Source organism: Engraulis encrasicolus, chromosome 17, assembly GCF_034702125.1.
Source record: "Engraulis encrasicolus isolate BLACKSEA-1 chromosome 17, IST_EnEncr_1.0, whole genome shotgun sequence".
In the NCBI taxonomy this organism is placed as follows: Eukaryota; Metazoa; Chordata; class Actinopteri; order Clupeiformes; family Engraulidae; genus Engraulis; species Engraulis encrasicolus.
The window spans coordinates 3,450,661-3,465,660 of record NC_085873.1 but is presented as its reverse complement, the minus strand read 5'-3'; the positions used below and the strand labels follow the sequence as shown (position 1 = coordinate 3,465,660).

The window sequence follows — 15,000 nt, the reverse complement described above, 5'->3', positions numbered from 1 at the left end:
TTTCGGATTTCTCAGAGCCTCAGAATCGTAGTCCGCCATCTTGGTGGAGACTCCCGTAATTACGTAATGACGTCATGCACCGATGGGGTTTTTTAAAATATATTTTTTTGCAACACTGGTTCACTAGTTAAGTTGGACCAGGCCATGTGTAACGTCTTTAGAACAATAGCTCTAGTATAAATTAATGTTCTAGAAAAGTCTCGCTCTCAAGTGGCTCGTTATTTTCACAGCTGCAATGTGCTGTGCCGTGTTGTTGCTAGGTTACCTTCAGCGTCCTGGGGGGGGGGGGGGGGGGGGGGTTATTAATAATAGCACAGTTACCGGTAGCTTCGTACGGCTTATTTAAGAAATATACATAGCCTACCTATATTACATAGTTGTCATTACATCTGAGTAAAGTACATAAAATAAGCTTTATACACGTAAGCATGGCCGATTCAGTGTCACAAATATCCACACACCTGCATACCGTAAGCGGCAACGAAAACAGTCGGCTTCAGGGTTGCCAGATGATACTGATTATTTTTGCCCATTTTTACCCACAGACCGCCTTCCTCCACGGCCCGATTGGGCGGGAAACCGCCCGATCTGGCAAGACCGCTCAACTTCTGGCTCTCTAATAAAACGTTTGGAGGTAGTGAGGGTTATTTCATTAGTGGAGTGAGAATTTAGACGTTACGACTTGTCAAAATCTTACAAAAAATGATTGAAACCCACTTTGATAACGTTGTAATCACCGTTTGAAATCGTATGCATTCCTATGGCTCACAGCTGCGATAGTCTCCACTAGGCGGGGCTACGTCTGCGGGAGGAGCCCACAGGGCGCGAAAAGGCAAAGATGGCTGCGCCCAGTCAATCCGAAAAGCTGCCACTGTCTAGAACCGCCCATTGCCAGTCTAGGTTAATACAGGTCTGTGGGTTGTAGCTTTCATATGAGTGACTTCTGAAGCCAAGTGATTAATTGAAAGTCAGGTTATTAGCTATTATTCCAAACAGATGGATAGGCGACAACTCTTTTGGAGGCGAGTGTAGTCTGTGTCCATAGATGGTGGGAGATGGTCGGATCTTACACTGCCATTTCCATTTATTGGAGTTCTGAATTCAAATTAAAATCCATATTATGCTTTATTAGCATGACTGTTACAATATAGCATCGCAAAAGCATACAAATAACAAAACAAAAGTGTGAATATAGTTTCCTTAACCAATCAGTAACGGACCTCGCGGGTGTGTTCTGCGTCACCACTCTCAACTGTTTGCTGATTGGCTAAACACTGAGAGAACCGAGCTCGAGGCTTTTGCCAGACGATGTGTACAAAGGATGGCATCGCCAGGCTAGGGCTCTAGAGTGCGCCCACATTTTCCAATAGAGCAAATAAGAAACATTATGATATAGGTGGAACTGAGGTAAACGGCCATTAAATCAAAAATGTAATATTCTTGATACAGGAAGAATATCCGTCATACGTATATCCATCATGAATCTGTGTGTCTATTTATATATCTATATGTTTGTCTGTGTGTGTGCGTGTGTGGTGTGTGCGTGTCTGTATTTAGATTGCAGATCGGAAGGCGGCTCGTCAGCTGGGTTCGGAGATCACGGCCAAAGGGGCCAGCCTGTACGACCTGCTGGGCCGAGAAGAGGACCTGAGAGAGAGCCGGCAGATGGCCATTGCCCGGCCCCTGGAGATCAACGACACGGAGAAGGCACTCAGGGCCGCCATCAAAGACGTCGTGGTAAGGAGGGAGACCGTGTGTGTGTGTGTGTGTGTGTGTGTGTGTGTGTAAGAGAGAGAGAGAGGGCACTCAGGGCTGCCATCAAAGACGTCATGGTAAGGAGGGAGACTGTGTGTGTGTATGTGTACGTGCGTGCGTGCGTGCGTGCGTGCGTGCGGGTGGGTGAGAAACTTAAACTGAAAGTCATTGTTGGCGCATTCAGGCCGGCAGAGAAACATGCCGGTGCCCTTTCCGTTCGCGCCACGAGTAAGAGAGTTCGGGAACCGGAAAGTTATAAATCCTTGGTTATAAATACTTCCTAATTATTTCCTCTGAGAATCGTTATGACCACGTGGACGCTAGCAGATTCATCTGTGGAACACAGGGTCACATACGGAAAAGTTCAGAGTCTGGTAAGAACGCTGGTATCGCACTGGTGCGGGCGCGGGCATCGGCACCGCTCTGGTCGGCCTGAAGACAGTATGTTTGATGTGATGTGATGTGTCTGTGCAGTCACACACTCACAATGTTCTTTCAATTTCTATTTCTATTTCCCACCCACTTGCACAAATGCTTTCACAGGGCGTTGGATTTGATTGAAGATTTTCAGGATTTAGCATTGGCCATTATTCATCCCCTCATTTGACACATGTTAGTGCACACACACACACACACACACACACACACACACAGACACACACACAGACACACACGCAGACACACACGCAGACACACACGCAGACACACACACACACACACACACACACACACACACACACACACACACACACACACACACACACACACAGACACTTTACATGCATTGATTGTGTGTGTGTGTGTGTGTCTAGGAAAAAGTGCAGTAGAGCAAAGAGCAGCTGAATAATGTCATAGTTATGGTGTGTGTGTGTGTGTGCATGCATGTGTACGTATGTATTTCACTTTCCGTGTGGGTGTGTGTGTGCGTGCAGGAGAACGTGCAGCGTACGAAAGAGCAGCTGAACAATGTGGCGGCGGACGAGCAGAGTCTGGACGCCAAGATCGAGAAGAAGAGGCAGGAGCTGGAGAGGAACCAGAAACGGCTGCAGACACTACAGACCGTACGGTGGGTACAGAGACGGTCTAATAAGAGACGGAACACTTCAGAAAGCCCACATTGGAATGAACGGGTGAAAATCGCTACACTAATATGGCGCGTGCTTGCACATATCCCACCTATTCGATAACGAGAGCCAATTGCTTGCTGAGCTGCGCTGTCACTTATCCAATCATCTCGCCGCCTCGCCGCAACCTTTTACGACTGCTCGTAATCAAGCGGCATGCCCTGAGAATCTGCTTCAGCCGGTAGGTTGCTGATGACATGTGCGGTTCACATCGGGTAGCTACTCGCATTAGGTTGCAACAGAGTCCGTGGCCACTTCATCATACAGACCGTGAAGCAGAACGTATGTCGTGAAATTCCGCACATGACTAATCTGGTGGGCAGGGCTGGGCTAGCCTGATTATCATCGACTTTCGAATCTCTTCAAGACTTGGTCTGATCAAGACCATAACAATTAACATTTCCAAAACGACATGGTCAACCTGCCTCCCTTGGTTTGCTACTGGTTGTATGCTTACAGACAAAGTGGGAGGAGTTCCCGGTTTTTCAGGAGCTCAGAAACGACATTGTATTGCTCTTGGCATGACTAGATTCAATGCTGTGTATTCTTGCATGTGGGGTTGTGGTGACTAGATATGTTGAGTACATCTTTAGGAGCATTGTTTCTACTTTGTTTCGTCTCCAGCGAGCTAGCTACTGACTCACTGTCTGCTGTTGAAGGCTCCACGCATCTCACATCTCCATTATTGCCATGGTAACCGAAATCACACATGGGACACATGCAGGCAGAGGAAAAGCTCTTGAGAAGCTCCGATTTGCTTCTGAGAATCTCTGATTTTAAAAGTTGAAACTGCTGCACTCAATTTAGTTTAAAAGTTAAAACGGCTGCATTCACTTTAGACTGTACAGTAGGTTACCATAGGAAAACATACAGAGGAACCACAAATAGCTGCAGACACTCTGTCATACGGTGGGTATCCCATAGACGTAGTATACAATACAAATATACAAAGACCAATTCAACAAAGACCATGATGCATCACTTGAACACCGCGCATCCAAGCCTTGTAAAAGACGGCGGTGATTCATCTCAACCTAGCCTCGCCTCGATGTCTGCACCGTTATGTGCCTTCGTTGTTGGCTCGCAACTTGAAGCCTCCCTCGTTTGCGCATTGCGCACCAATTCAGGTTTAACTTTTCTTGTTAATCACTTGACACTTGTGTTGTTAATAAAAACAAATCCTCGAAGAAAAACATGATGTTTTTGATGTATTTTTTGTTATACAAGAGTATAGGGCATGGTGGGCCTAAATGTGTGCTGTTTTTAATATAAAAATGTTAATGGTTAACCGATTATTAATCATTAATTCTCCCGACGATCGACGAAGAAATTTTCACCGTATGCCCATCCCTAGTGACCGACTCACAGGCTGTGTGAACACGTGTGACCTGGATGAACTTGGTAGCACCTATGTTGTCATCAGATGAAGTACCGATGTTTTGGTTCCCCCACACTCAGATTGTGTGTGTGTGTGTGTGTGTGTGTGTGTGTGTGTGTGTGTGTGTGCAGGCCGGCGTTCATGGATGAGTATGAGAAGATCGAGGAGGAGCTCCAGAAGCAGTACGAGACGTACGTGGAGAAGTTCCGCAACCTCAGCTTCCTGGAGCAGCAGCTGGAGGACCACCACCGTATGGAGCAGGAGAGATTTGAGGTACCATAGTATGAATCATAATAACAATGATAGTAATAATAATAATAATGATAATAATATACGGCCACCACCTATGGAACAGGAGAGCGTCAAATCATAATCATAATAGTAGTAGTAGTAGTAGTAATAGTAATAATCATAATCTATCTAATAATGATCTTGTTCCAATTCTGTTGCTTAAACTGGGATTCAAACTCACTAATAAGCCTCTTCGGGATGATGTTTGCTGTTCTTCTGCTATCTAGTCGATACATAAACCTTTGTTTTGTTAATTTCATGATATGAGTGTTTTATAATGTGCTCTTTGTTTCCAAGGTGACACGTGAGGCAAATTAATGTGGATGATGATGTTGGTTATGTGTTTTGTTCTGAGTGTGGAAAAAACTGCACTCTTGATGCTTGAACTCATCTATTTATTTATATGACCCTGTCAGCTGACTCTATGTTAAATTGATATTTTGGTTGCTCGCAGCCATAGTTGCCTTTTTCCTAAAAGTTGAGCGTGCCTATCCCTGTCTGTGTTTTTGTCCTGGGCAGGAGTCGGAGAATGCCATCCGCATGATGCAGACCAAGCTACGAGAGGAGGAGAGGAGACTAATGAGAAGTGGAGGTATAACACACACACACACACACACACACACACACACACACACACACACACACACACACACACACACACACACACACACACACAAACACACACACACACACACACACACACACACACACAGACACACACAGGCATGTATCTGCACACAAGAAAACACACACACACACACACACACACACACACACACACACACACACACACACACACACACACACACACACACACACACACACACACACACACACACACAGGCAAATAAAGAAAGAAAGAAAGAAAGAAAGAAAGAAAGAAAGAAAGAAAGAAAGAAAAAAATTGAGTCAAGGAACTTTTAAAACATTAAGATAAAATCATATGATAAAAAATAAACATAAAAATAAGAATGATGTATAATTTAAGATAGGGGAAAGCATCTGAGAATAGCTTTGTCTTGAGTCTAGATTTAAAGCTATCAATTTTACGTTTTTAATTTTGCATTTTTACGTCATCTGGAAGCTGGTTTCAAAGCTTTGCAGCATAGAAGCTAAAGGCTGCCTCTCCACACTTTGTGCACATCTGCACATAAGAAAACACATGAATCCCCACCCACACACACACACACACACACACACACAAACCACTTACTCTTAACAAAACAGAACATAGTGTTCTCAGAACATAATGTTGTGAAGGTGATTGACAAGCATATGCCAGGCGGCTGGTTAATTGGTTGCAGTGGAATTTGCTAATGACAGACTAAGTGGAGAAAGGAAATACAGGCACTTAATCAGGTGCATATATTGAGCAATTTCTTCTTTGTAATATGTGGCACACATTAGTCCTACAGTACAAATTAGGTGTGAGAACTGGCAAAGGGCTCACTTTTCAATGCATATCACGGAACACATACTTATCTGCCGACCATTCAGCATTTTGCGTAGCAGATACGCATTTTGACATCAAACTACGGTGCTGTCACTTCAAAATATGCCAACAGCCAAAAGAGTGTGTTCATGGGCCCTTACAAATATCTCTGTAGACTTGTAACCAGAGCCGTAGATAATTAAATGGCTCTGCTTCAACTGTCTCGCAACTGTCTTGCAACTGTCTCGCGCTGGCCTTTCCATTGGCCAGCAACGTGTGGGGAAAAATTCTCGACCAATCAGAGTCTTCATATGTGCTGCGGCAGCAAACATTCCGAGGCCCAAGTTGGAGCATGATGAGCACAGCTGCCAAATCGAAGTTTGCAGCAAAAAATAATAATGAAAAAAAAAAAAAAAATAATAATAATAAAATATACAGTGCCCTCCATAATTATTGGCACCCCTGGTTGAGATGTGTTTTTTAGCTTCCAATTATTATTATTTTTTTCTAAATAATATGGGACCTTAATGGAAAAAAAGAGAAAATTCCAACCTTCAATACAAGTGCATTTATTCAGTGGGGAAAAAATCCCACATAAAGAAATAATTATTTGACATCAAATAATGTGTGTCACAATTATTTGCACCCCTGGTGTTAATATTTTGTACAACCCCCTTTTGCCAACAAAACAGCACCTAATCTTCTCCTATAATGTTTCACAAGATGGGAAAAGACAGAAAGAGGGATCTTCAGCCATTCCTCTTTGCAGAATCTCTCTAAATCATCCAGAGACCTGGGTCCTCTCCTCTGTACTCTCCTCTTCAGCTCACCTCACAGGTTCTCAATGGGGTTGAGGTCTGGGGACTGAGATGGCCATGGGAGGAGCTTGATTTTGTGTCTGGTGAACCATTTCTCTGTAGATTTGGCCATATGTTTAGGGTCATTGTCTTGCTGAAAGACCCAGTGACAACCCATCTTCAGCTTTCGGGCAGAGGGCAACAGATTTTGATTTAAAATGTCCTGGTATTTCAAAGCATTCATGATGCCATGCACCCTAACATGGTTCCCAGGGCCTTGCGAAACAGCCCCACAGCATCACTGACCCACCCCCTTACTTCACAGTGGGTATGAGGTGCTTTTCAGCATGCGTATCTTTCGCGGCACGCCAGACCCACTTAGAGTGTTTGTTGCCAAAAAGCTCAATCTTGGTCTCATCTGACCAAAGCACACGGTGCCAGTTGAAGCCCCAATACCGCTTGGCGAACTCCAGACGTTTGCGTTTATGATTGTGAGTGAGGAAAGGTTTTCTTCGTGCATGCCTCCCAAACAGCTTGTTGGCGTGTAGACAGCGCCTGATGGTTGATTTGGAGACTTTGTGATCCCAGGATGCTACCATTTGTTGTAATTCTGTAACAGTGAGCTTTGGAGATCTTTTGATTTTTCTTACCATCCTCCTCACTGTGCGTGGTGGCAAAATAAACTTGGGTCCTCGTCCAGGCTTGTTTACCACTGTTCCAGTTGTTTTGAACTTCTTAATTATTCCTCTCACAGTGGATATGGGCAGCTGCAGTTGAGTGGCAATCTTCTTGTAGCCTCTGCCTGACCTGTGAAGGTCGACGCACATCTGCCTCACTTGTATGCTGTGTTCCTTTGTCTTTCCCATGTTCAAGAGTGGATAAGAGAAATGGCCTCGGTGTCACGTCATATTTATACCCCAGGGAAACAGGAAGTGATGAATTACTAATTAAATGTTGATACATACTCTGGTAAACTTTGTAAACTACTGTAGAAATGACAGAAATGCTTCAATTATATTTATTTCCTGGGAATTGTTAAGGGTGCCAATAATTGTGGAACAGGTGATTTAATGAAAAATAATTCTTTTTTAGTCAGGGATTTTTTTTATTTTCTTACAATTCATTTGAGTTGAAGGCTACATTTTCCTACAATTTTCAGTGTGACAGTATTCTTCTGCAATAAACACTGAATTTATTTTAAGGCTTTTAACACATCTCAACCAGGGGTGCCAATAATTATGGAGGGCACTGTATATGTAAGGGTTAACGTTCGGCGAGAAGGTCGCTACCGTGGAATAGCAGCACGACAGAGAGAATCTTTAGACCCCGACGCGGAGCGGAGGGGTCTTGTTCTCTCTGAAGTGCTGCTATTCCACAAAGCGACCGAAAGTTAACCCGCTTATTATATGGATATACTTAAATGATTCACACATGGCGGGGACATTTCTTTAGGCCTATTTAATGTGAGGTCTAGCCTAAGATTGTTGCTGCGCAAAACAAAGCAGTGCCGTTGTGGAACACCGCTAACAGCTAGGTAGCCAGGACAACAGGTGTTGTCTATCACAGCAGCTGATTAGAGTCTTGTTGAAAAGTCGCTTTAGCAGTGAAAAGTCTTGTTGCCATTGACAGCGGTCTGTTATCGACCAACCCGTCCGTTATCGAAAAATAACAGACGTGCGAACGTTGGGGAGCCCCGTTGAAATGAATGGAGCATTCGACGATGACGTCACAACCATATAATACATATATATACGAGCGATTCTACGATTCCCCTACGCTTTTGGCAAAAGCAAAATGTCAATTATCAGTATTTTTTTCAACTAAATGACCTAGATGTTTACATAGTGTATATATTTAAGTTTCCAAACAAACAAATTGCCAAGCTTAATCTTAAATCATTTGATAAATACTCTAATGAAAGCGAACATTTGCTTAATTATTTTGTCAACAGTGTTATGGACAAATACTATGTCATTTCAAACATATATAAAAATACTACAGAGTTGAAACAATATGTGTTTGAAAGTGCTTATGTCCCTTAGCAGTAATGTTGTCTTTAATCTGTGCAACTGATATAGAAAATGTGATTGTTGAGCTTCATAAGTAGGATTTTATGAGTCACTGTGATACAGACTGACACATTTTTCATCATAAATCCCTGTAACGTCTGATTTGAATATAGTCACCCTCCTTACACAAGACTTCCTTCTCCAGAGATAATCCCTAGTGTATGTTCATAGGATTTTTCCAACACATAAGGGATCAATAGCGCAAAAACACTTTCAAAACAGTCAACGGTGTTACTCAACGGTATTACGGTCAACAGTGCAGGGGAACAAGTCGGCACTTTTTTAGGAGAAAAAACAGAGCAGACAAACCCATCTCCCTAGAACACAAATTATTTAGTTTGTTTGTCTGTCAATATGGATATAAATTGGCAAAAACATACTCCTCCTCAACTGTCATCAGTGTTGCCAGATTGGGCTGGTTTCCCGCCCAATTGGGCTGCTTAGGATGGCCGGGTGCGGGTAAAAATGGCATCTATCAGAAAAACCTTCCCACTGCCATATAAATCAATAGAATTGGGCGGTTTTTTAGGGCGGATTTTGATCACTTTTTGGGCTGGAAATCATCAGCCTCATCTGGCAACCCTGACTGTCATACTTAATTGTAACACCATTGACGGTAACACCGTTGACATTTCAGCCATTTTTTATGGTGTTGTGCTAACTGAGGACCTCAGAAGTTCCTCCACAACACCTTAATCAATTCATGTATCTGTATGCTTTATCTGTGTTTTTCTACATGTGATTTCTAATTCAGATTCTTATGAATATGTTGATAACACCGTTGACAGGCAATTTTCCCGCTATGAGAACATGAAAAAGAATGGATTAAATTATGGAAGGATGGAGCTCAATATTTACCAAGAAGTCTTCCCGTATCCTGCCAAAGAGGTTATGACATCACGTGATGTTATTCGTATGGCCTAAGACCAAACCATTACTGATTTATGGAGGAGGTTTCAGACCGTGACACCGTTAACACAGTTTTCGTGGACAAACACAAAATGGCAAATTTCATGTATAATGGAAAGGACAGTGGTCTTTCTGACAGTTTTGTCATATTGTGATGATTACTGTGAATCAACATTTGCAATCGTCTTGGGCAAAACAAGTTTCTTTACATGCTAATATGAAGACTGAATCTGACATTTGGAAAACAGGACGGCATGAAAACGCCCAAAACCAGTATTAAATATTCATTCTTGCTGAGGGAAAATATGCTATGTCTACACTTTCTGTATTATATGAAAGATAAATGTTTTCTAATGTCCAAAGCATCATTGGATGCAGTTAATAGTTAGTGGAATTGCCAAATAAAATCCACGGACTTAAAAGTGTAGGCGAATTAGAGAATCACTCATAAAACAGCAAATGCTTCAATATCATACTCAATTCCAGCTCCTTAACACCCCCCATGTGACCAAATGCTCTGTTTGGCTGGTAGATAGGACAACTCATTAGCCACTTTGACTGGTGGTGATTAATATTGGCTGCTGATGAATAAAGTTAATTTAGAGGCCTGATTTCCAGCACACCATATCATAGCATCAGGGCCGGTTCTGGCTCATTTGGCGCCCTAGGCGAGTTTGAGTTCTGGCGCCCCCCACCCCCCCCCTTTTTTTTTATACCTTACAGAACACAAGAGTAATACCGGTAGTAAGCTTAACTAAATAGCATCAAGAACAATAACTGTTTTGCATCAAATGGATTTCTGGTTCTTTTGGACAGCCGACCAACACATCAGATTGAGTCGCATGAAAGTAGGCCTACCTTCACTGTGTGGTGTCTTGGATGTAATGGTGGTGGTGCCCCCAACCCCAGATGAGAGGGAGGTTATCAATGTGTTTGAATTGTAAAATGGAATTGAAATGCCAGGAGAGTGGTACAGTACATTTGCATGTCAAATGCATGTGTAGACAATAGGCCTACCAAGGAGGTCTGCATTGATAGCCTATCTACACTACCTACAGCATCACAAAGCATGGCAGCATAACAATTTTAATAAGCTACACATTTGTGCTGTCTATGATTCCAAACCAATTTCATTTCTGTAGGCCTACTGGAAATAGTGGTGCATTTGTGAGTAGGAGAATGAGAAGGGGGCTATCTATGTGTTTGAACCGGAGGGACAGGGTGAGAGAAAGGGAGAAAAGCTGTCATGCTTTTGAATTTCATAATATACAAAATATAGTAAATAGCCTCACTTGTCTGCAATACTACATCACTCAGCATGAAAACATGCTGTGCATGGTTCTCTTACATGATTAATGTAGGCCTATACGCAAGAAATGTAATTTCAAATTCTTTGTATGACCAGTGCATGTAAAGAAATTGACAATAAAACCTACTTGACTTGACTACTTGACTTGACATATGTCATTCTGGTCTGGAAACAATGTTTTTTTAAGCTTACAACAAGCAGGTAGGCCTAATTTATTCAAGTGGATGGAAGGAGATATGGCAGCTAAACTTGTTTTAAACATGGCACCAGTCTTACTTTACATTGCTGGTCAACCTAAGCAAGTATTATGATGTCAGGTGGGTGTTAGTGAGTAGGCTACTAACAGCTACTTTACTGGATTTCATTGCTTGGCATACTTGGCTAATGTTAGCATGCTAACTAGCGATTTCTCAGATCAAAAGCAAAGCTCTTTTTCCCTCTAATTCCAAACAGTAGCCTCATAACTATTAGGCTTTACATTACCACAAACGGTTGCTGATTAAACCACATACTTCCAAAACACCCTCTGCAACTCCTGCATCATGCAATGACTGGTTTAATGAGAACATAATAATTCTCTACCCAGCAGAGCAGCATTGCTGTTCGCGCTTGCCCTCTGTCTCTCGAATGAGTCTCCAAATTCAAAATAGATCGCACTCTGTCACTCGTCCCGCCCCCTTTCTCAGGACTGTCTGTTTATTGGTTCACAGACTTCCCAGAGACAGTTGAAAGCGATATTACTATTGGCTGAGGGGCGCTTTGCCGCGAGGAGCGCTTTCGCCACGCTTTGTTGATTGCGACTTCATAAAAAAACCTCCATATCGCAAAATTACGCATCGGAGAGCGCCAATTCGGCGCTCCTTCTTCATATTGCTCTCTAGGCGACCGCCTAGCCGGCCTATGCTTATAACCGGCCCTGCATAGCATTTTATTGCTGTTATCAATGTGAAACAACGTTAAACTTGGATTTTTTTCGCACGCCTCAGCTGGCCGGTGCGTTGGAGATGGTCCATGGGTCATTCAGCAGACAACTTGAAGACACTGACCATTTCGCTGTTTTTCTTTAATGAACAACGTTCATTCGATGAATGTGAAACAAATAATTATCTTCCATGAAAGTTTCCCTTATATACGTAATAGAGGATGGTAGTTCAAAGTACTGTGAAGAGCAAGAGAATCTGGTGAAATAAACTATTTGCCTGCTACCTCTTACTGGTCTGGTGTAGGTAGAGTTGCCAACCGTCCCTTGAAATATGGAAGTACAGGTTCCTTACTGTATTGAGAACGGTATGAAACGGTATATGGGAGGTTAAAATGTGTTAAAATGCAGGAAATTACATCAAAGAAATGCAAAATGTTACTTTTACTGCATATTTTGTGTTCCTCACATTGTGTGTGTGTGTGTGTGTGTGTGTGTGTGTGTGTGTGTGTGTGTGTGTGCGTGTAGCCCGTGATGAGGGTTCAGACATGGAGATACCAGACGATGAAGGCTCAGACAGCGAGATGGATGAGAACAAACCATCCAGACTTCGACCCCCAATACAAGCACCCTTAGCAGGTACACACACACACACACACACACACACACACACACACACACACACACACACACACACACACACACACGTGCACAATATGCCAAGGTTGATATTTTGTTGTTAATTAGCGACATTCTATTGACCTGTGACCTATACCTGCAGTATATTTTTTATAGGATATTTTTTTCTCCTGGTTATATTGGTTTTGGCCCTCCATTTCCACATAGCAGATATTTAAAATCCAGATATAATAAAGCAGGCTTTAAAAAATATCCTGTTTAGGGGGCTGAAACGCATTTGTTACAATGGAGGATTTATTTTTATCCACATGTTGCGTTTACACCTAAACAGGAGAAAAAACATACCCTGCTAAAAAAATATCCTGCTACGTGGAAACGGCACCTTATTCTCTCTTTCTCTCATTAAAACTAGGCTAATGGAAAGACAGATAATGCATGCATTATGGACAATTAATTGGAGGGAGGCCACAAGCAATTTTTTTGTCAGCCACTCTCACTCACTTGGCCACGTTTAATGCAGCTGAGTGTGTGTGAGTGTTGGAATGTCTGGAAGTCCAGTGTGTAGTAGACTATAGCTGTGAGTGTGTATGTGTGTGTGGATAATTTGAAGGGGTAGCCGCAGTGCACGTTAATCATTCAAGACCATGAACAACGAACAGCACCTCAGTTAACAACTTCATAGAAATGCTGCAACAAATAACTTAAATATTTTGTTCTGCCGTCCAGTTGGGCTACACTCCTTGCTTTCAGCCAGCATCGCCAGCGTCAACTCTACCATGCACATTTTTTTCACATTCGAATATTATTGTCCACATTCGAATTCGTGCTTTTAGGCACTAGCCAAACTCGAATTCGAACTTTGAACATTCATGGACAGCCCTAGTCAGCAGTGATTGGGCACCTAAGTGACGTATGTAATCCCTCCTATCTCTAGTCTCCTTGGAACTAACTGCAGAAGAAGAAAGTGACTCCCCTTGCGGCCATGCCATACTATGCTCTTATGACGTCTTTGGACGTACCCTCTTCCATAACACTGCTGTATTACTAATTTATTACAACTCATTTCAACCTTAAAGTCATATTGTCACATTATCTCTGAAATGTATTGTGTGTCACTGTGTATGTGTAATATATGACGCTGAACTAGCACACCAGACACATGTTTCAACTTACACAATAGGATAAACTACTACCTGTCAAAATCTTGAGTAATTTTTTGCCCTATTAAGAAAAATAGAAATTGTGCCAATCTTGTCGGAAACGGACTACAGCTCCCAGCATGCAGTGCTTTGCGCCTCATTGACAACACAAAGAATCAAATGAACACAAGTTCTTCGCGTTTCTTCACATTCTTATAATCCTGTGAGTTCAATATTGGCGTCTTATTACACATATGTACGCTCGTTTAGTTTGGTTTGGCTTTAGCTTCTCTAGTAGATATGATGGCTTCTGTGGTGACTGGTAACCACCTCTCTGACTAATGTTTGTCTATGCTAATTTGGCTATGCTAGTTATATGGAGTAAACGCGTCACACATGCGAGTCAGTGTAGTTCTGTATTAGCTTTTTTAAAGAATATTAAATTAGTTCAGATCAGTTAGAAACCGAACATTTTACCACCTGAATCAATAAAACGGGACAACATGCATATCATATGACAGCCACTACACTACTCCTACTTCGTCGTCAGAGCCGTGATGTAATTTTTTAAAGAAAAAAACCCATTCATTTGATGCAGAGGTCAGGAACATATCCAGCAGGGGGCGATGAGATTACTTTCCCTCCCTATTCCTGGAAATGTCCTGGAAAATGATTTTTGAAAAAGAGTGGGAACCCTGTAGTGTGTGTGTGTGTCTGTGTGTGTGTGTGTGTGTGTGTGTGTGTGTGTGTGTGTGTGTGTGTGTGTGTGTGTGTGTGTGTGTGTGTGTGTGTGTCTGTGTGTGTGTGTGTTGTGTCTTGTGTGGCCATTCTACTATTACCCATGGGGATGTCATTGCCCTTTTGAGTCATATGTGTCATTGGAGAGGGTAAAGGTCATATAGGTAACACCTATGGGGAACAGCAGGGGGTAGTGCAAGGGACACGGCTGCTGAGAGCTTTGGTCAGGCCCAGGACAGAATAATCTGAACACCCCCCAAAGACATACAATGAAATTATGGGGGGGGCAACTCACCCCCTTGTTGTCCCCTCTTGGGATCCGTGGCGAGGGGAACCATTCGCTCTTAATTGGCTCGTCACTGCTGTCGTCAGAGCTAACACACCACCTCCACAACGCCAGCGGAGTCTTCCGGTCATTTTGAAACTTAATCATACAAAAGGGGTGTCGCGCCGGTAACTCCAGTCCTTATGGGTGCGTTAGTTCCAAAGCAGTAATCCACA

General features: G+C 42.7%; 1 protein-coding gene across 2 annotated transcripts in view; it reads left to right on the top strand.

Annotated features, from left to right (window-relative positions):
* cluap1 (clusterin associated protein 1) overlaps positions 1–15,000 on the top strand; it is a 27,979-nt gene that overhangs the window by 8,601 nt on the left and 4,378 nt on the right. For both annotated transcript variants that reach the window (XM_063221080.1, XM_063221079.1), the window contains exons 6-10: positions 1,558–1,737; positions 2,688–2,821; positions 4,389–4,530; positions 5,068–5,140; positions 12,512–12,622. In XM_063221080.1, the coding sequence (XP_063077150.1) occupies positions 1,558–1,737; positions 2,688–2,821; positions 4,389–4,530; positions 5,068–5,140; positions 12,512–12,622 (640 nt within the window). The remainder of the gene's footprint in view (positions 1–1,557; positions 1,738–2,687; positions 2,822–4,388; positions 4,531–5,067; positions 5,141–12,511; positions 12,623–15,000) is intronic.